Genomic DNA, 21,863 nt, shown 5'->3' on the forward strand with positions numbered 1-21,863 from the left:
ACTTGCCTGTAGTAGTCCCAGCTACTCGGGAGGCTGAGGCAGGAGAATCGCTAGAACTCAGGAGGCGGAGGTTGCGATAAGCCAAGATCGCGCCACTGCACTTCAGCCTGGCTACAGAGCGAGACTCCGTCTCAAAAAAAAAAAAAAAAAAAAAAAAAAAAAAAAAAGCCGGGCGAGGTGGCTCATAGCTGCAATCCCAGCACTTTGGGAGGCCGAACTGGGCGCATCAGGAGGTCGAGACCATCCTGGCTAACATGGTGAAATCCCGTCTCTGCTAAAAATACAAAAATTAGCTGGGCGTGGTGATGCGCGCCTGTAGTCTCAGCTACTTGGGAGGCTGAGGCAGGAGAATCGCTTGAACCCAGGAGGAGGAGGTTGCAGTGAGCCAAGATCGCACCACTGCAATCCAGTCTGGCGACAGAGCGACGCTCCATCTCAAAAAAAAAAAAAAGTTGAGTGTTGAGCTGAGTCACCGCATAAGGGAAGTCTGTCTCTTCTCCTTAACCACAGGCTGTAGCCACAACTCCGCGCGGAAAGCCGGGAGCTCCAGGACCGCTGCACAGTCAACAACCCGCTTTTCGCGGGGCCGCGGGGACGGCCACAGAAGCCAATAGGCTCCAGTTACGTCACAAATCCTGCCCTCAAGCCTGAGGAGCCCACCCCACGCACTGCTGACCCGGAGCCAAAAGGGCCGCGTGGCGCCCGACTCTGGCGTCACTTCCTTTCCCGCAATGGCGGCACAGGGAGCTGCTACGGCGGTTGCAGCCGCTACTTCAGGGGTCGCGGGGGAGGGCGAGCCCGGGCATGGGGAGAATGCGGCCGCTGAGGGGGCCGCCCCATCCCCGGGTCGCGTCTCTCCGCCGACCCCGGCACGCGGCGAGCCGGAAGTCACGGTGGAGATTGGAGAAACGTACCTGTGCCGGCGGCCGGATAGCACCTGGCGTGAGGGCGGGGCCCAGGGCCTGGGGGCGGGGTCTGAGAACTCCTCCTTGAGGCCGAGAGACTGGGGCTGGGAGTGGGGAGGAGCGGGGACCGGGCTTGAGGAAAGAATGCTGAGTTCCAGGCGCTGAGATAGCAGCCCAGTTCTAGGAGACTGTCGTCCTCGGATTTTGCCGAGCGACGCCTGCAAACCCACCCACTCAGGGCGTCACCAGGATTCTTCCCATTCCACTTCCTTGCCCAGGCTTAGGTTTCATTCTCTTCTTGCCAACGCTGCTTCTTCACCCGTCTTGTCTCTGCGTCTTCTCCTTCCATTTGTCCCTGGCAGCCGGCCGCAGAGAGAATATCTTCCAGAAAAACAAAAGGCTCCCCTTCCGTAATGTTCTGCTGCCTTCTCTTATTTTGAAATTAATTTCAAATTCCTTCGTATGTCATTGGTTTTTGTGACCTCTCCAGTTTCTTTCCTTCTTTGGAGACAGTGTTGCTCTGTCGCTCAGGCTGGAGCGCAGTGGCACGATCTCGGCTCACTGCAACCTCCGCCTCCGGGGTTCAAGCGATTCTCCTGCCTCAGCCTCCCAAAGCTGGGACTGCAGGCACTCATCACCACGCCCAGCTAATTTTTGTATTTTTAGTAGAGATGGAGTTTCACCATGTTGGTCAAGTTGGTCTTGAACTCCTGACCTGGTGATCCACCCAGCTCGGCCTCCCAAAGTGCTAGAATTACAGGCGTGAGCCACTGCACCCGGTTTTTAAACCTCTCCAGTTTCTAGCCAACCCTAGTGGAGGCCATTTCCAGGCCAGAACACACTGTGTCCTCTGATGAACACACTGTGTCCTCTGATGACCACACGGCTTTTTACCACCTGTGCCCTCTGCTTGGAATGTCTTTTCTTTCTCTTCTTGTTCGCCTGTCTAGCTCCTACTCAGCTTTTTAGCTTAGTATCCTTTGTGATATCATCCTTGATTCCCCTTCAGGCAAAGTGAGTTGTTCCCTTCTCTGTGTTCCTGCAACATTTGTTTCATACCTCTGTCATAGTTTTTGTACCATTATGTTGTAATTTTCTCTCTGTCTTCCTCCATCATACTGGGAATTTCTGGAGGGCGGGACTTCTTGTGAGTCATCACTGTGTCCTCTGTACCCGGCAACAACGTAGCATACGGCCAGGCACATAGTGGTTGCCTTACTCATTTATTGAATGGTCTGCTAATTGTCAGGTGCTGTGCTAAAAATTTTGGAGGCATTTACTCACCTTCTAAGGTTGGCGCTATTACCCCTTTTTTCATTTCTTTTTTTTTTTAGACAAGATCTCACTCTGTCACCCAGGTGGGAGTGCAGTGGCGCGTTGACAGGTCACTGCAGCCTAGACCTCCTGGGCTCAGGTGATCCTCCCACCTCAGCCTCTCAAAGTGCTGGGATTACTGGGGGAGCCACTGTGCCTGGCTGTTATCCCTCTTCTACAGATGAAGAGACTAAGGCTCAGAAAGATGGAATAACTTGCTCAGTCACACATTGCTAAGAAGTAGGGAGCTGGAATTATATATTAACGTAGGCTATTTTGTTTGTTTGGTTTGAGATGGAGTCTTGCTCTGTCGCCAGGCTGGAATGCAGTGGTTCCTTCTCGGCTCACTGCAACCTCTGCTTTCTGGGTTCAAGCAATCTCCTGTCTCAGCCTCCTGAATAGCTGGGACTACAGGCATGCACCACCACGCCCAGCTAAGTTTTGTGTTTTTAGTAGAGACGGAATTTCACCATATTGGCCAGGATGGTTTTGATCTCTGGACCTCATGTTCTGCCTGCTTCAGCTTCCCAAAGTGCTGGAATTACAGGCGTGAACCATTGTTCCCGGCCTAATTAGGGTGTCTTAATCCAGAGCCAACCTTCATGATCCCTGAACAAATGAATGACTGAGGGTATATGGTAAAATGAGCTCAGAATTTAGGGTCAGACTTAAATTCAGTTAAGTATTAGCTATTATTTTTCAAATCTGTGACCCTGGTAATCCTCAGTTTTGTTTTGTTTTGTTTTGTTTTTTGTTTCTTGTTTTTGTTGTTGTTGTTGTTTTGTTTTTTGGGGTTTTTTTTTGAGACAGAGTCTCACTCTTGTCACCCAGGCTGGAGTGCAGTGGCTCACTGCAACATTCGCCTCACCGGTTCAACCAATTCTCTTGCCTCAGCCTCCTAAGTAGCTGGGATTACAGGCATGTGCTACCACTCTCTGCTCTTTTGTGTGTGTGTGTGTGTGTGTGTGTGTGTGTGTGTGTGTGTGTGTGTATTTTTAGTAGAGATGGGATTTTGCCAGGTTGGCCAGGCTGGTCTCAAACTCCTGGCCTCAAGTGATCTGCCTGTCTCAGCCTCCCAAAGTGTTTGGCATTACAGGTGTGAAACATCACACCCAACCAGTTTTTTTCTCTTCCATAAATAGGAATAACAGCCCCAACCTGGTCCACGTCACAGTTGTAGCAGTGATAGAGCAGAATGGCAGAGGTAGACCAGCGAGTTTAGCTCATGTGTGGCCACTGACTCTGGACACCACCCCTCAGTGTGCAGGACTCCTCTCGTTCCAGCCTTACCTTCCCAATGATCCTAGCCTTTTTCCCCATCTCAGATTCTGCTGAAGTGATCCAGTCTCGGGTGAATGACCAGGAGGGCCGAGAGGAATTCTATGTACACTACGTGGGCTGTGAGTGGCATGGTGCATCTGGGCCTGGGTGCGGGGCGTGGGGTGCCCTGGCAGCGCTCTCATGGCCCATCCTTACAGTTAATCGGCGGCTGGATGAGTGGGTAGACAAGAACCGGCTGGCACTGACCAAGACGGTGAAGGATGCTGTGCAGAAGAACTCAGAGAAGTACCTGAGCGAGCTCGCCGAACAGCCTGAGCGCAAGATCACTCGCAACCAAAAGCGCAAGCATGATGAGATCAACCATGTGCAGAAGGTCTGGGTCCCTTCCTGTCCCCAGGCCCAGGAGGCCCAGCTGCCTCTGCTGGCTCTCTTGGGTCTCTTGGGCCCCAGTGCCAAAACCATGGCAAATCCTGTTTCTTAAGCTCCTGTAGTGTGTCAGGGACTTTATCTACTTTCTCTTACTTTTCATAGGTAAGAAAACAGGCCCAGAGAGGGTAAGGGCTTGGCTACATTCTCACAGCAAGGAAATGGTACAGCTGGGACTAGAATTCAGGCCTCTTGCACCAGTAGCCTTTTTTTTTTTTTTTTTTTTTTTTTTTTTTTTTTTTTTTTTTTTTTTTTTCTGAGAAGGAGTTTCGATCTCGTTTCCCAGGCTGGAGTGCAATGGCGCTATCTCAGCTTGCTGAAACCGCCATGCCACCCCAGCCCGCCGGGTTCAAACGATTCTCCTGCCTCAGCCTCTAGAGTAGCTTGGATTACAGGCGTGCGCCACCATGCCCAGCTAGTTTTGTATTTTTAGTAGAGACAGGGTGTCTCCATGTTGGTCAGGCTGCTCTTGAACTCCTGACCTCAGGTGATCCACCCGCCTCAGCCTCCCAAAGTACTGGGATTCTAGGCATGAGCGATCATGCCCGGCTGACCAATAGCCTCATGTCTCCTAGTGGCTGTGACTTAGTAGACAAAATGACTTGAAGTGCAGTGGGAAAGATGAGAATGTTATTGGGCAGTTGCTATAGCCAAGCACCCTGCCAAGTCCTGTATATGTATAAGCTCCTCAAATCCTTCCCAACACTTCAGCACACAGAAATAGTTACATTTCTGGTAGGTGAGGAAGCAGGCTCAGAGAGATTGAGTTACATGCCCAAGGTCACACAGCTAGTAAAAGGGTGGGCTGAGTATAATGATGCCAAACACTTTTTAGCCAGTCAGCCGAAGCATTAAACTCAGTGTTTTAACATATGACCTCACTGACATTTCACAGCAAGCCTGTGAGGTAAGCATTATTATTATTCCCAATTTGCAGAAGAGCTACAGATAGGTTTAGGGACCCAGACAAGGAATTAGATCTATCAGCTAGATTGTGCTACCTCAGAGCTAGAGGCCTTAGCCATGATTTTGTTTTTTTCTTGAGAGAGAGGAGTCTTGCTGTGTTGCTTGGGCTGGACTTGAACTCCTGGGCTCAAACGTTCTTCCTGCCTCAGCCTCCTAAATAGCTAGGACCACAGGTACACATCGCTGCATCTGCCTTCATTTTCTCTTGTGTCGATATACAACAGTTGTACATATTATTGCTATGTTTTTTGAGATGGGGTCTCACTCTATCATCTAGGCTGAGCGCAGTGGTACAATCATCACTCACTGCGGCCTCGGCCTGCTGGGCTCAGCAATCCTCCTGCCTCAGCCTCCTGCGTAGCCGAGACCACAGAAACGTGTCACCATACCTGACTAATTTTTGATTGTTTTGTAGAGACAGGGTATTGCTATGTTGCCCACACTGGTTTCAAACTCCTGGTCTCAAGCGATCCTCCTGCCTTAGCCTCCCAAAGTGCCGGGATTACAGGTGTGAGCTACTGCGCCTCGCCATGTCTCAGTTTCTTAATTTAAATGAGGAGTGCAAACCAGAGCAAGATTTGTCAAAGTCTCAAGATACCTAGACATTTGTTACTTTCAGCCATTACAGTTTCATCCTTCTGAGTACATGAGTTCAGTGGGCAAGCCCAGCATGTAATTTAAGTGGAAGAAAGAAAGTGGGTAAGATAGAAGAATCAGGGTGTTGCACTTTACTAAGGGCAAGTATTGTTTTGAGAAGCTTTTATTTCACACTCAATAAAAGTGCAGGATTCCTCTTGTTCCAGCCTTCCTGATGATCCCAGCACACACGTGTGTGTGTATATATAGACATGTCAACAGGTTTATAGTGCCAAATGTACTTCCTACTGTGGTGTGATTTAAAAAATGGAAATACCCGCCGGGCGCAGTGGCTCAAGCCTGTAATCCCAGCACTTTGGGAGGCCAAGGCGGGTGGATCACGAGGTCGAGAGATCAAGACCATCCTGGTCAACATGGTAAAACCCCATCTCTACGAAAAATAAAAAAAATTAGCTGGGTATGGTGGCACGTGCCTGTAATCCCAGCTACTCGGGAGGCTGAGGCAGGAGAATTGCCTGAACCCAGGAGGCGGAGGTTGCGGTGAGCCGAGATCGCGCCATTGCACTCCAGCCTGGGTAACAAGAGCGAAACTCTGTCTCAAAAAAAAAAAAAAGGAAATACCCTAAACTGGAAGAACCCCTCAAGGTCTAATGCAGCACTGCCCAATTGAACTTCCTATTGTAATGGAAATGTTCTTTAGCTGTACTATCCAGTACTGTAGCCACTGGCCACATATGGCTGTTGAGCACTTGAAATGTGTCCAGTGTGACTAAGAATTAAGAATTTTAAAATTATGGTCAGGTGCAGTGGCTCATGCCTGTAATCCCAGCACTTTGAGAGGCTGAGGTGGATGGATCACTTGAAGTCAAGAGTTCGAGACCAGCCTGGCCAACATGGCAAAACCCTGTCTCTACTAAAAATACAAAAATTAGCCAGTTGGGGTAGTGCACACCTGTAATCCTGGCTACTTAGGAGGCTGAGGCAGGAGAATCGCTTGAACCCAGGAGATGTGGAGGTTGCAGCGAGCCAAGATCGTGCCACTGTACTTTATCCAGCCTGGGTAACAGAGCAAAACTATCTCAAAAGAATTTTTTTTTTGAATTAATGATTTTAAAAAATTTTTTATTTATTTTCATGTTTTTGAGACGGAGTTTTGCTCTGTTGCCCAGGGTGGAGTGCAGTGGCGCAGTCTCAGCTCACTGCAACCTCTGCCTCCTGGGTTCAAGTGAGTCTCCTGCCTCAACCTCCTGAGTAGCTGGGATTACAGGCATGCACCACCATGTCCAACTCATTGTTGTATTTTTAGTAGAGATGGGGTTTCACCATGTTTGGCCTCAAACTCCTGACCTCAAGTGATTTGCCCACCTCAGCCTCCCAAAGTGCTGGGATTACAGGTCTGAGCCACCGTGCCCAGCCAAAATTTTCATTTTTTGAGACAGAATCTTACTCTGTCACCTAGGCTGGAGTGCAGTGGTGAGATCTCCGGTTACTGCAACCTCTGTCTTCCTGGCTTAAGCGATTGTCATGCCTCAGCCTCCCAAGTAGCTGGGATTACAGGCACATGCCACTGTACCCAGCTCATTTTTTAAATTTTTGGTAGAGACAGGGTTTCGCCATGTTTGCCAGACTGGACTATAACTCCTGCCCTCAAGTGATCCTCCCACCTCACCCTCCCAAAGTGCTGGGATTACAGGCATGGGCCACCATGCTTGGCTGAGTATAATTTTAAATAGCCCTATGTGACAAGTGGCTATTGGAAAGCATAGATCTAAGATTAATTCCCCAACTTGTGTGCACTGAACAAAGACATGCCTCTGAGCTGGCAACCAGCAGGGTGGATAACGGGCCAGTGGTGATAAAAATCAAAGAATAGGTAATGAAACAATCATCCAGTTAATAATAGCATGGTTCTTCAGAGCCTAATTAATGTTTAATTCTAAATAAATTGCAACAATTAAGAAAAGTAGTGTTTTTGTAGTTCTTTATTGCATTTGCAGAAGAGGACTGTATTTTGTGAGAATTGGGGAATGTGTCTTACAAGAGATGTGTGAGGAGAAAAATGTTTCTTGCTCATCTTTACAGTGGCTATGTTCAGAATTGGACAGATCAGGGACCCACGCCTGTCTTTGCTGAGTACCAGTTCTGTGACCTTGGGCAAGTGACCTCACATCTTTGTGGCCTCAGTTTCCTGTTTTGTACAATAGGCACAATGAGCACTCTTGTTTCAAAGGCTTATTGTAAGGACGAAATGGAATAATGTCATCTGGGTGCAGTGGCTCATGCCTGTAATTGCAGCACTCTGGGAGGCTGAGATGATTGGACCATTTGAGGTCAGGAGTTCGAGACCAACCTGGCCATTATGGTGAAAGCCCATCTGTACTAAAAATACAAAAAAAGGTGGGGTGCTGTGGCTCATACCAGTAATCCCAGCACTTTGGGATGCTGAGGCAGGTGGATCATTTGAAGATAAGGAGTTCAAGATCAGCCTGGCCAACATGGTGAAACCCCATCTCTACTAAAAATACAAAAAAATGAGTGGAGAATACTGGTGGGCACCTGTAATCCCTGCTACTTGGGAGGCTGAGGTGGGAGGATCACTTGAACTTGGGAGGTGGAGGTTGTAATGAGCCGAGATGACATCACTGCACTCCAGCCTGGACTGGAGCGAAACTTCATCTCAAAAAAAAAAAGGCTGGCTGTGGTAGCACGTGCATGTAGTCTCAGCCACTTGGAAGGCTGAGGCAGGAGAATCACTCAAGCCCAGGGGCGGGAGATTGCAGTGAGCCGAGATGTTGCCACTGTACTCTAGCCTGGGTGAGAGCGAGAAACTCTCAGAAAAAGAAAGAATGTCTATGCCATGCTTACCACTTGGAATAAATGGCAGCTTGCTAGTCCCGGAGGGCAAGGGACCTCACCTTGCCTGTCACTACTAAAAATACAAAAGTTACCCAGACATGGTGGCGTGCACCTGTAATCCCAGCTACTCAGGAGGCTGAGGCAGGAGAATTGCTTGAGCCCAGGAGGCAGAGGTTGCGGTGACCCGAGGTGGTGCCACTGCATTCCAGCCTGAGCGACAGAGTGACTCCATCTCAAAAAAAAAAAAACAAAAAAACCACTCTGGGATTACTGAAAGGATTAGATGAGGCCAGGAAAGCACAGTGCTTTGTGGAGAGCGGTTCTGGGTAAAGCGCTGGCTCCTTCCTCCCTTCTCAGCTATGGGGCAGGGCCTCGTCTGCCCTGTGTAGGTCACGGGCTGTCTTGGGTCCCTCCTCCGTTGCCAGGCTGTACTCCGTTCCTCCCACAGAGTCTGGCCTAAGAGTGGGACATGCTGTGAGTGTACCATCACTCTTAGTCTCTGCTTTCTGAGGACTTGGAAAATAGGGGAACCCGGGTGGGCATACTTGGAAGATGTTGCGCTGTTGACCACTTCTCACCACACTTGGGAACTAGGGAATGTTTTCTGCATGGGAAGAATCCAGTCAGGCCCCCTGGAGTGGGTGGGAAGAATCTTGAGCCTTGAAGGACACGAAAGAGCACGATAACAACAGTGACACAGGATAGGTCACAAAGCATCACAGACTCACCTGACTCATGCGCTCCATGCCAGGCTGAGGAATCGTTTTCTGCTGGCAGTGAGAGAAGGAAGGGCGTTTTCCAGGTGGAAGGAGCTGTTTGTGCAAAAGCATGAAGGCCGCATAAAGGGGGCTGCTGATAGCAATGAGGAGGCTGGGGCTGGAAGCTGGGAATTTGAGGAGGCCTAACCAATTGTCTAGACCTGAGATGGGGCCATGACTACTTGGAGCAGGACAGAGAGAATTCCAGAGAGGGCCCAATTCCAGAGATGTCAAGAGGTAGAGTCTACATCCACTGTATTAGGACTTGACCAGGCTGAGGGAGAGGGAGGAGTCCGAGGCAGGCCTAGTTACAGGTCTTGGATGGTGGGACTGAGGGTGATGTTCCCAGTGAAATGAGCAACTCAGGAGGAGCTGCAGGTTTGCAGGGAGGAGTGTTGAGGTCCTTTCTGCACATCTTGAGTCTGCTGTCCCTGTGGGAGGGACCTCTGGGGCAGTCCCATGGGCAGGTGGGGTCTAGTGTTCAGGAAAGGGGTCCAGGCGCATCGGGAGGTAGTGACAGTTCCTCCGGTGGGCCTGGAAAGCCAGATCGTTATTTCATGTGAGGCTCACAACTTCGGCAGAGCTGGATTACCCCCATCATGCAGCCAAAGCCCCTGTCCTGATCCTAACCCTGTTCGTCTGGCAAAAGATCCAAACTTGGGCATCAGGGATGTCTGGGATATCCGGGGGATGGGGCGGGTGGATGCGAGAGGAGCCTGGACTGGCCAGCTTCAGAACTGAGTCAGACAGGTCAGCTACTTGTGTGGTTACTATTGCCATCCAGGGAGTGAGGTCTGGAAGACAGCGGCAGGGAAGGCTTGTGGGTCCTGGATGGGAAGGGACAACCTTGTCACCACTTCTGTTCACCCCTGCCCACTTTTCTGTCCTGGCTCAGACTTATGCAGAGATGGATCCCACCACGGCAGCCTTGGAGAAGGAGCACGAGGCGGTAAGCGGGGTGGGGAGTTGCCTGCAGGTCCCCCATCTTCCCTTGCTGAGGAGCCCCTGCTGAGCCGTGCGCTGTGCCCCACCCCCACCTGCAGATCACCAAGGTGAAGTACGTGGACAAGATCCACATCGGGAACTATGAAATTGATGCCTGGTACTTCTCACCGTTCCCCGAAGACTATGGGAAACAGCCCAAGCTCTGGCTCTGCGAGTACTGCCTCAAGTACATGAAATACGAGAAGACCTACCGCTTCCACCTGGTGAGGCTGGGCTGGCCGGGCAGAGCGGGGCAGGGGCCTGGTAGAGACAGAGGCCGGCATGGAGGCTGAACGCGGCTGCATAGGCAGCTCCAGGGCCCAGAGGAGCGAGTACAGGGAAGAGCTGCTGGGTGTCAGGAGGCCTGGATTCCAGGCCTGGCTTTGCCTTTGCTGGCAGGGTGACCTTGCCGACTCCAGACCTCAGCTTCCTCTTCTCTGGAATGGGGACAGTAACTCACTCCCTTCAGGTCTTTTGCCAAGGCCAGTCCCGTCCTAGGAAGCACACATAGCCCCTGGCAGTGGGACCTTAAGGTGTGGATGAAATTGGGGGCTGTCAGGAAGGGGGCGCTCTTATCATGGCACAGTGGGCTGCTTCCCAAAGTGTGGAACCTGAGGCGAATAGGTGTGGTTTAGGGAGGGCATGGTCATGGACCGGTGCCTCCAGAGCCAGGCCCACGGACCCCACCCCGCTGTGTGATGTTTGCATCTCTGTGCCTGGGCCTTGGTCTGTAAAGAAGGATCGCCCTCCTAAGGCTGCCGGGAGGATTGCTGGATGCAGGTGAAGTGCTGAGGGGAAACAGAGGCAGAGACTTGCTCCAAGGCACACAGTGGTGGGTGGGGGCCACCTAGCAGAGAACCTATGGGCAGCAAGCCTGTTCTCATGTTCCCCCACCAGGGCCAATGCCAGTGGCGGCAGCCCCCGGGGAAGGAGATCTACCGCAAGAGCAACATCTCTGTGTACGAAGTCGATGGCAAAGACCATAAGGTGAGTGGGTGGCCAGGGGCTAGGGGAGGCTGGGAGGTCCTGGGCACCTCTCAGATGATCCTTGTCACCACCAAAGGGGAGGGAGCAGCCTTAGCGTGAGCTTCTGTTGGCAGAAGTCCTCTGAGGGGCCAAGCATGGCAGCTCATCTGCAATCCTAGCACTTTGGGAGGCCAAGGTGGGCCGACTGCCTAAGCTCAGGAGTTGGACAGTAGCCTGGGCAACATGGTGAAACCCCCATCTCTAGCCAGTGTGATGGTGCGCACCTGTAACCCCAGCTACTCGGGAGGCTGAGGCACCAGAATTGCTTGAATCTGGGAGGTGGAGATTGCAGTGAGCCAAGGTTGTACCACTGCACTCCAGCCTGGGTGATGAGTGAAGATCTGTCTCAAAAAAAAAAAAAAAAAGAAGACCTCTGAGGGCCTCCTAGCCTGGCACTAGGCCTATGGTTGGCACACAGGAAATGCAGGGCCCTGTGGCCCCAGGACTCTTTTGCTGGTGGGATTAGGTTCAAGCTTGGGTCATTCTGGAACCGAGTGGAGATTGTCTTGCCTTAGGCTGCTTTTAGAAGCGCTTTCTCCTTGCGTTGGAAAGAAAGGTGTTTATTTTTGCTGGGAGGGGACCGCTTTGTGTGAAATTTCCTGCTGAGAGCTCTGTGGCTGTCAAGGGCTGAGTTCCTTGTTCCTGGCCCTGAATGACTTCAGCAGGGCCGGTTGGGGCCTTTGGGACCTACTCTGCTGTTGTGGAGAACTTTGCCTTTGCCTTGGCAGTCTGCGAGGGTCTCCCCAAGTGTCCTAATTTCCCGTAGACAGGCCATACAGCATAGGACGGAGAGGGCAGAGGGCAGAGGGCAGGCTTCAGAGTGGCCCCACTCACTTCAGGGTGGCTCACATTGCCCTGTCACTTCCTCACTGACCACAGACAAGTGACTTAACATAGTTTGTTCCTGTTTCCTCGTCTGTAAGACAGGAGTCATAATATTTACCTAGCTGTGTTGTTAGTGGAATAAATGAGACAGCAAATGTCAAGTGCTCCGTGCAGTGCTTGGCGCTAGTAAGTGCTTAATTAACACGGCCTTGGTATTATCACTGGCCTCTTGAGGCTTGGTTAGCCCTGGACTCAGGCTGGGCCCGGCCCTTGTCCCTGCTTTGCCTTCCTGAGCATGACTGGGTGGAATGGCAGAAGGGCCCCTGCTGGAGATGAGGGGGTGCTTTCCAGCTCTGCCCTCTGCCAGCTCTGAGGCCCTGGGCAAGCACTTCCACTCTGGGAGCTTCAGCTTCCTCCTGAGTGAGATGGGCCTGGCAGTGCTGGGCTTGCACTGCTGCCGGGTTGGATGAGAGAGTGGCTGTGGTGTCATAGACCAGGGAGCCCCTTAGTATGTGCCATGAAGCCAAACTCGGTCCCATTGTCCCCTGCTGGAGTGCGGCCAAGTGGGCAGACAGGCTGGAGCTCTAGCTTGAGGCTCCTCCATTCAGCAGACATTTACCAGGCACCCAGCTTCATACGTAGCCGCGCTGCGTGCTGGGCACTGGGGACGTAGTCATGAACAGGAAAGTCTCAATTCCTGCCTCGGAGCCTCAGTTTCCCAAGCTGAAACAGTGACAGTTAATGTCTGTGAAGACCGAACTAGATCCCGCATGGAAGGCATCCACCCCATATTTGGCACTCAGAAGGGGTGGCCGGGTTTCGTCCAGCTCTGCTGGTGCCTCTGGAGCGGTTGCCCTCTGATTTTCAGTTCCCTGTCTGGCAGAGGCTGACTGAAGACTCCTTCCAGTGTTAAATCTGTCTGGCCTGGCGAGGCACCCACTTGCCACGTGCCGGTGCTGGCTCCTGGAGGCCAGCTGGGTGGGTGATGTGCCTGCCCCCTGAGCCTGTCTCCCCCTCCTTGCCCCCAGATTTACTGTCAGAACCTGTGTCTGCTGGCCAAGCTTTTCCTGGACCACAAGACACTGTATTTTGATGTGGAGCCATTCGTCTTTTACATCCTGACCGAGGTGGACAGGCAGGGGGCCCACATTGTCGGCTACTTCTCCAAGGTGCTGGGTCGGGAAGCTGAGGGTAGGGAGGGCGAGGGTAGGTATGAATGGAGTGGAGACAGAGCCTCCCCAGCGGCCCTGAGCACCTGCCCCCTACAGGAGAAGGAGTCCCCAGATGGGAACAATGTGGCCTGCATCCTGACCTTGCCCCCCTACCAACGCCGAGGCTACGGGAAGTTCCTCATTGCTTTCAGTGAGTGGCTCCTGGCCTGTCTGGGAGGGGGACAGCCGTGGGGCAAGGGTGCCAGGGCAGGCTGAATCCTAGGTTCCTCTTGGTACTGCTGCCAGGTTATGAGCTATCCAAGCTGGAGAGCACGGTCGGCTCCCCAGAGAAACCGCTGTCTGACCTGGGCAAGCTCAGCTACCGCAGCTACTGGTCCTGGGTGCTGCTGGAGATCCTGCGGGACTTCCGGGGCACGCTGTCCATCAAGGACCTCAGGTGAGGGAGCCTCTGGGGCACAGTGTCCATCAAGAACCTCAGGTAGTGGGGCTTCCCGGACCCTGAGGGCAGGGCTTGTCCTGAGATGGGCCACGATCCCGTCTCTTTGTTCCCTGTTGCCCTCTCGGCCAGAACCCGCAAGGGCACTGTGTCTGGCATTTGCTCACATCCCTTTTTGCAGCCAGATGACCAGCATCACCCAGAATGACATCATCAGTACTCTGCAGTCCCTCAACATGGTCAAGTACTGGAAGGGCCAGCATGTGATCTGTGTCACACCCAAGCTGGTGGAGGAGCACCTCAAAAGTGCACAGTATAAGAAACCACCCATCACAGGTGGGTAGGGGACTGTCGTGTGTGTGTGTGTGTGTGTGTGTGTGTGTGTGTGTGTGGTGGGGGAAGGAGTTGGGGGTAGGTATATGGACTGCTAGGAGTCAAGGCCTCCTTATTGCTGTCACATGATCCCAAACCAGTCAGACCAGCTCCCTGGATGGAGCCCAGGCAGGCCTCTCATTCCTGGGCTTTGCTGCCCCTCCCCAGCACAGCCTGCCCTTTTGTACTCACCTGGAGGAGGTGAAACCTGGCCTGAGCCCAGAGTAGGGCAGCCGAGTGTGAGCTGGCCTGGCCCAGGCCCAGCCCTGCCTCCCACCCCTTCTTCCCACAGTGGACTCCGTCTGCCTCAAGTGGGCACCCCCCAAGCACAAACAAGTCAAGCTCTCCAAGAAGTGAGCGGCCTGGCCCCCGTCGTTGGACCCGTGCCTCCTGGCCCCCAGCCTGTAAATATGTACAGACCCGTTTTGTCATTTTTTTATTAAAGTCCATTCTGCTGGTGGCCCTGGACTTTGGAGATGGGAGGGAGAGGCCAAGAACCGATGTTCTTCATTTCACTTCACACGTACATGGCGAGTTGTGCTCAAACATTTGACTCCTTCCTGCCCTGTTACCCCCACCCCAGATCCAAGCACCAGCCCAGTTCCGGTGGGGGCTCAGTCCTCCGGAGTCCAGGAGTCAGGGCTCAGGGGCACTCAGTGGCCAGTGGGCAAGATTGGGACCTTTCCTGTCCTTGAAAAGAAGCTGCACGAAGGTGGCCCCAGCCCAGAACACAGGGAGAGGGCAGAGAGATGTGCTCATCAGGCTGGCAGGCGGGCATGGGAGCAGTCTTCTGGAAACAGGTGGGAGCCAGGGCTCATTTGCATAGCCAAGGGTCCCAGGAGCTCCATAGGAGCCCAGCCAATGGGCTGGTCCACTGGCCGGTCCATGACGGGTTAGGGGCCAACGGCTGACCATTGTCACAGGCAATACAACTTGTGACTGTCGGTTATGGTCCCAAAGAGCACACCCAGAAGAATGGGCTCAAAGATCAAGATGGGGCCCCAGCCTCCTGCAGAGTCCTGGAAGAAGGAGCGGTCCAAGCCAGGCCCGGTGTCCAAAGGCCATCAGGGAGGGACCAGTCTCCTGTCCTTGAGTGTGACGCATCCATCCTGGAAGCAGGGCCAGCTCAGTGCTTGCTGAGCCATGGGCAGAGGAGGCCCAGAGCCAGGCCCAGAGGCAGGAGAAGAATGGGCTTCAGCAAGCCCTGGGCTGAGGGGGCAGAGCTGAATGCCAGGTGGCTGCCACAGAGGTTGATGTCAGGCTGGGACTCCTGGGTTTGGGGCACCACACGAGGCTGAAGTTCTGGCACCTTGCTGTGAATCCAGGAGGCATAGCTGGAGGCCAGAGTGTACACACCAGGCCTGTTGCGGGCCCCACAGGCATCGCCCCAGCTCACAATGCCTGTCAAGTACCAGATACCCTCCACGGGGCAGGAGAGCGGCCCCCCAGAGTCACCCTGAGGAGAGAAGCCACACAGCAGCCGTCAGGACCGGACCAGGTCTCCTCTCCCAAGCTGCCCTGGTCATCTACCTCCCTGGACCCGCGCTTACCTGGCAGGCGTCCTTGCCCCCCTCCACGTAGCCGGCACATACCATGTCCTCCTGGACAAAGTGCGGCTCCTCGGGCTTGGCATCGATGTTGTACAGGCAGTTACACGTCTCACGACTGATCAGAGGCACCTCGAGTTGCTGCAGTGGCTTGGGGGCCTGGAGGCTCACTGTGGGGGCAAAAGACGCTTACCCAGGACCCTACCCCAGTCAGGTGGCCCTCCATGCCTCTAGGCATCCCGTGTCGCGCCTCACCTGAGGGGGCCGTGTGGCCCCAGCCAGTGACAGTGCAGTGGAGGCCATTGGGGAAGGAGGCATTGGCTGCAGGGAGGCAGATGGGCCGGATGTAGCGGGAGAAACTGACGGGGCTGTTAAGTTGGAGGAGTGCGATGTCACCCTGGGAGCCCTCCTGGAGGTAGCTGGGGTGGGTGAAGATTTCCTTCACGGTGCTGACCTTGGCGTCCGGGGAGTAGAGCAGCTGGTGGGCCCCCAGCGTGACCTCATAGTCTTGCTTGTGGTGCTCGCTGCAGGCACGGGGCAAAGGCTGGGACCCAGGAGACCTCTCCTTGTTCCCCAACCCTCGCTGCTTTGTAGCATTCAACCCCTGATTCCAATCAGCCCCTTTTAGGTCTCAAACTGCACCTTAGTTTTATCCTGTAACCTCTGATCCCTCCTCTTCACTCCTAACTGGCCCTTCCAGACTTAACTGACACTCTCAAAGCCAACCCAAGAACCCCAGCCTTTGACCTGGATTGACCCATGAACTTGAAACTCCAGCCCATTTTTGACTTCCACGGTACCTGGGGAAGCAGTGAGCAGCTGACAGCACCCACTGCTCAGACACGAGAGAGCCGCCACACACATGGACGCCGTCGTGGGTGATGCTGACCTGCCAGGGCCACTGCCCGGGGTCTGCACTGCTGCCACCTGTGATGCGTGCTTGGGAGGCCACACCGCAGGGGGCTGCCGGGGAGGAAGGGAAGGGGTCAGGTTGTTAGCCCGGCCACTCCTGCGCAGCCCAGGAGCTCTGATACAGAGCTTGCGAAGTAGGTTCATAGGAGTCGGTACCCTTTGTCGCCTCCTAGGCATGGGCAGTTCTGCCCCTTCTGTCCACTACCCATTACCCAATTCAGGTCTCATAGCAGCCTCCCTCCTTGCAAGCCTTCCGTCCATCCCGCCTCTTACAAGATTTACATAAGCCCCCAATCTGACCAGGCCACAGCCCTGCTTAAACCCTTCCCTGGCTCTACGCTGCCCTTAAGGTACCTTCCAGGCGGCCATGGCACTGCCCTCGGCCGCAGCCATCCCCTCTGGACCCTGCAGTTGTGTACATCAGGCCACACACTTGTCTACCCGGTACCTTGGCTGATCCAGGTCACTCTACCTGGAGTGCCCTTCCTCATCCTTACTGTCTGGCAAACTTCCCTCTACCTGTGGATGCTTGATTGGAATGGCAGCCCCTCCGTAGCCTGGCGGGCTCCTGCTGGCCGAGTTGGGCATTGCCTCAGAGCCCAGGCCCCCGACCCCCACAGCCTCATGTTCCCCAAGCTGCCCAGTCTGACAGCTGTTCCAGAGTCCACAACTGTGTCTGTTTCACCACACCAACCTGGGCGTTCTCTAGGGGCAGATTCCCATGTCTGCAGTGCCCATGGTGTTGTGGACATGAATGGCAGAACTGGGATCCCGTGACGTGAATGTCTTAGTTTCCAGGACAGCCCCAACCCCACCTGCACTGAGGCTGCTGTTTGGATGGGGCCCAACTGCTCTTCACAAAGTCATCCAGGAGCAGAGAAAACTGCAGCCCGACAACAGCCACTATTTAGAGAGCCCAGCGGCTATGCCAGCCCCGGGAAGGGCTTTTCACCTCCTCGTCTCCCTGCCTTCTCTCCACAGCCCCAGGAGACGAACATGAGCAGCTTCATTTTAGAGTCGAGGAGTCTAAGGGCTTAGAAAGGTAGAGGACGTGGCCAGTGACACACAGCCAGTGTACAGCGAAGCCGGGATTGGAAGCCGGTCTGACTCAGAGCCGGGTTGTGTGCCTTCCAAGAGAGGAGAACCTTCGTTTGGTTCCCTCAAAACCACCTCGAGGATGGGAACAGTGGCTCACACCTGTAATCCCAGCACTTTGGAAGGTGGAGGCAGGAGGATAGCTTGAATCCAGGAGTTCAAGACCTGCCTGCCCAACATAGTGAGGCCCGCATCTCCACCAAAACAAAACAAAAACAACCAACTAGCTAGGTGTGGTGGCATGCACCTGTAGTCCCAGCTACTAGGGAGGCTGACGGGGGAGGATCACATGAGCCTGGGAGGTTGAGGCTGCAGTGAGCTGTGATCGCACCACTGCACTCTAGCCTGGATGATGACAGACCCAGACCCTGTCTCAAAAGACAAAACCAAACAAACCATCTCAATTGCCCCACTTTGGGAGTCAGACAGTCTGAATCCCAGCTGCACCCTCACTGGCACTGTGCCCTGGGCAAGTTCCTGCTTCTCTGCACCTCAGCACCTCGGAACCTCTGTCCATAAGGTGAGGGCTACAACCTCCCCCCTCCTTGGGAGCCCTAAGAGAATACAGTGGGAGGGCAGCCCAGCCAAGGGCCAGGCACTGGTTAAACCCCAGGGGAATCCGATCCAAGTCCATCCCCCTCCCCCGTCTCTCTCTGAGAAAAGCCTCACCTTCTGTCCCTTCCGCTCCTGGAAAACAAGAGAAAGAGGGAGAGATGAGTAGAGGAAGACGGGTTTCCTGACCCCTCAGCACCGACCACTGCTCCAGAGGGCTGGCTCCTTCCCTGGCAGAGCCAAGGTGGGAGCAGGAAGCCAAGAGCTAGGGAAGCCGGGGGTTTTCTTGGGCCCCGGACAAGGGCGCACTCCAGAAAATGATCACCCCGGCTCCTTTCCAGCGCATGGTCCCCGCTCCGCCCCCACATCCTCACTTACCTGTTCCCAACTGGAATAATCCAAGATAGAGCAGAATGGCCACAGCCCCCGGCTGCTCAGGCCCCAGGACCCCCTTCTGGGCCATGGCCCAGGACAAGGGCCCCTGGGGCAGACTCCAGGAGTGCAAGGTAGGAAGCTAGGGGTGGTGTTGAAGGCAGGACCCAGATGTTGGCTCAGAAGGAAGGATACCAGAATTCGGGCTGGGAAGGGGCAGCAGGTGTCCAAGGCTGGCCTCTAAGGCAGGGAGCGGCCACAGCAGGAGACGCCTGGAGTCTCCTCAGCGAGCAGTGTGGACGAGTCACTGGCACAGTCTGGCCACGCAGGGTCCTCCCAGGAGTGGCTGCACTTACCTGCCCGCCCCTCCCCTGGCCCCGCCCTCTGGCTCCTCCTGCCGCCCGTCAAGAGTCCTTCCAGAGCCCCAGGCCCGCCTGTGTGTGCCTGTGTGTCTGTGTGTGTGTCCGTGTGTGTATGTGTTCCGGTGTGTAGTATGAGGTGTGATGTGTGTGTATGCCTGTGTAGGCTGTGTGTGTCCCTTGTATGGTATGTGTATGTGGTGGGGTGCGTGTGTGTGCAGGTGTGTAGGTCGTGTGTGTCCTTGTGTATGTAGTGTGTCTTGTGTGTATATGCATGTGTGTGGTGTGTGTGTGTGTGTGTGTGTGTGTGCGGCCTCCCTGGAATGTGACTCTCCTTCGCCTCACGTCTTTAAGGTATTTCAGGCCAGTTATGCCCTCCAGGGTCTCCCTCCCTTCTTAGGCCAGGTATGGGAGCTTAAGACACCAGGATCTGTTTTCCATCAGGCTCTTTCTGCAAAGCCAGCACCTCGTGGGTGGTAGCGAGCTTGTACAGCAGCGCCAATCATCCCGCAGACATTTCCTGAGTGCCTATGATGTTCCCAGGTGTCCAGGACAAAACAGGCACCAGCCCCATCCCCGCTGAGCCCTGAGCTCATGGTGAAGTAGGGGTGACAAATATTACACTCAGGCAGGCGAGCTGGCTAATCTGCTTTGGGAGGCTGACGCTGGAGCATCGCTTGACACCCAAGAGTTCCAGACCAGCCTGGGCAACATAGTGAGGCCTCATCTCTACAAAAAAATATAAAAAATAGGCAGGTGTGATGGCACATGCCTATGGTCCCAGCTACTTGGGAGGCTGAGGCAGGAGCATTGCTTGAGCCTAGGAGTTTAATGCAGCATTGAGTTATGATCGCACCACTGTAGTCCAGCCTGGGCAACAGAGGGAGACCCTATCTCAAACAAAAACAAAAACAAAAACACAACCAAAAACACACCGGGCATGGTGGCGTATGCCTGCTATACCAGCACTTTGGAAGGCCAAGGTGGGTGAATCATGAGGGCAGGAGTTGGAGACCAGTCTGACCAACATGGTGAAACCCTGTCTCTACTAAAAATACAAAAAATTAGCTGGGCGTGGTGGTGGGCACCTGTAGTCCCAGCTACTCAGGAGGCTGAGGCATGAGATTTGCTTAAACCCAGGAGGCAGAGGTTGCAGTGAGCCAAGATTGTGCCACTTCACTCTAGCCTGGGTGACAGAGCAAGACTCTGTCTCAAAAAAAAAAAAAAAAAAAATATATATATATATATATATATATATATATATATAAAGTACACAATAATTTCAAGCTAGAAAGAGTGATGAAAGAGAATGGCATGATCGAACCACAGCCTGGCAAAGGCTGGCATCGTGAAAGGGTCCTTGATGAATGAACTGCCTTGAGAGCTAAGACTGAAAGAGGTTATGAAAGGCGGTAAGGTGAAGATGGGAGGACGGAGTGGAGAGGGCAGAGGCTCAGGGAAAGAAGGCCCGCCGTGTGGCTGCAGTGGGGGTGAGGCATGTCCTCCGGTGGGGACCTCTGGTCATTCAAAACACCTGTTGAAGCTCGGTGTGGTGGCTCACGCCTGCAATCCTAGCACTTTGGGAGGCTGAGGTGGGAGGATCACCTGAGGTCAGCAGTTCGAGACCAACCTGGCCAACATGGTGAAACCCTGTCTCTACTAAAACTATAAAAAAATTACCTGGGCATGGTGGCACATGCCTGTAATCCTAGCTACTGGGGAGGCTGACGCAGGACAATCACTTAAACAAGGGAGGCAGAGATTACAGTGAGCCAAGATCCCGCCACTGCACTTCAGCCTGGGTGACAGAGCAAGACTCTGTCTCAGACAAAAACCAAACAACACTTGTTGGGTCTGAGCTTCAGGAAAAGCAGAGCCTCGTGTCCCCACGTGCTTTCCAGAGATCAGCTGTCTGGGGCCCAGGCTGGAGGTCAGATGATTCCTCTGGTAGGTGAGGGGAAAGGGCCTGACTGGAAGGGGTCTTAGCTGGGAAGAGGGGGCAAGATACGTGGCCTGATAGGTGGGTTTCGGCAGAGGATGGGGTATGTGTAGTGTTTGTGGGAATGGCATGGGGTGACTGGCTGGGAATGGGAGCAGGTGGGGATGTACACACTGTGAAGATCCTGGGGATTATTCTAGCTGGCATATAGGTGCTAAGGCTAAGCCTGGCCTTATAAGAACCTCTGGCCTTTTTCTCAGCCTCTCAGTGAAAACTTCCAGCTTCTCTCTAGGTCTTTTATCTTCGTCCTCTTCCTTCTCAAGCCAGGGATTGTGCCCAGCCCTAGAGGCGACCCCTTTACCATCCTCATCAGCTGGCTTTCACTCCAAAACCTACTCTTACCCCATTAGTCCTTTTTTTTTTTGGAGACGGAACCTCACTCTGTCACCCAGGCTGGAGTGCAGTGGCACGATCTCAGCTTACTGTAACCTCTGTCTCCTGGGTTCAAGTGATTCTTCTGCCTCAGCCTCCCCAGTAGCTGGGATTACAGGCACCCAGCTAGCTGTTGTATTTTTAGTAGAGACAGGTTTCACCATCTTGGCCAGGCTGGTCTTAAACTCCTGACCTTGTGATCCTTCTGCCTCGGCCTCCCAAAGTGCCGGGATTACAGGTGTGAGCCACCGCGCCCAGCTGTCCCTTTTTGAGACAGGGTCTCACTCTGTTGCCCAGGCTGGAGTTTAGTGGTACAAACATAGCTCACTGTCACCTTGAACCCCTGGGCTCAAGTGCTGCTCTTGCCTCAGTCTCCTAAGTAGTTGGGACTACAGGTGTGTGCTACCATGCCTAGCTAATTAGAAAAAAAAAAATTGTGGAGCTGGATGTGGTGGCTCACACCTACAATCCCAGCACTTTGGGAGGCCAAGGCAGGAGATCATTCAAGGTCACTCAAGGTCAGGAGTTTGAGACCAGTCTGGCCAACGTGGTAAAACTCCATCTCTACTAAAAAATTATCCAGGCATGGCAGTGCATACATACCTGTAATCTCAGCTACTCAGGAGGCTGAGGCAGGAGAATCACTTGAACTGGGAGGCCAAGATTTCGCCACTACACTCCAGCCTGGGCAACAGAGGGAGATTCTGTCTCAAAACAAATAAATAAATACGCCAAAT

The 21,863-nt window shown here is 53.6% G+C and overlaps 2 protein-coding genes across 2 annotated transcripts; one reads left to right on the forward strand and one right to left on the reverse strand.

The window, feature by feature from the left end:
- The first annotated feature begins 315 nt into the window (after positions 1-315).
- KAT8 (lysine acetyltransferase 8) lies at positions 316-14,378 on the forward strand. The gene is made up of 11 exons (XM_003930044.4): positions 316-942; positions 3,545-3,619; positions 3,698-3,873; positions 9,999-10,052; positions 10,147-10,311; positions 10,985-11,074; positions 12,967-13,107; positions 13,207-13,300; positions 13,396-13,546; positions 13,728-13,882; positions 14,211-14,378. The coding sequence occupies exons 1-11, from the start codon at positions 732-734 to the stop codon at positions 14,273-14,275; spliced, it is 1,377 nt and encodes a 458-aa protein (XP_003930093.1). The 5' UTR covers positions 316-731; the 3' UTR covers positions 14,276-14,378.
- On the reverse strand, positions 14,342-18,739 carry PRSS8 (serine protease 8). The gene is made up of 6 exons (XM_003930042.4): positions 18,403-18,739; positions 18,142-18,159; positions 16,266-16,428; positions 15,721-15,989; positions 15,469-15,635; positions 14,342-15,374 (listed from the first exon to the last, which is right to left on the reverse strand). The coding sequence occupies exons 1-6, from the start codon at positions 18,485-18,487 to the stop codon at positions 15,045-15,047; spliced, it is 1,032 nt and encodes a 343-aa protein (XP_003930091.1). The 5' UTR covers positions 18,488-18,739; the 3' UTR covers positions 14,342-15,044.
- Positions 18,740-21,863: the final 3,124 nt, after the last annotated feature.

This window comes from Saimiri boliviensis, chromosome 12 (genome assembly GCF_048565385.1).
Source record: "Saimiri boliviensis isolate mSaiBol1 chromosome 12, mSaiBol1.pri, whole genome shotgun sequence".
NCBI classification, from domain to species: Eukaryota; Metazoa; Chordata; class Mammalia; order Primates; family Cebidae; genus Saimiri; species Saimiri boliviensis.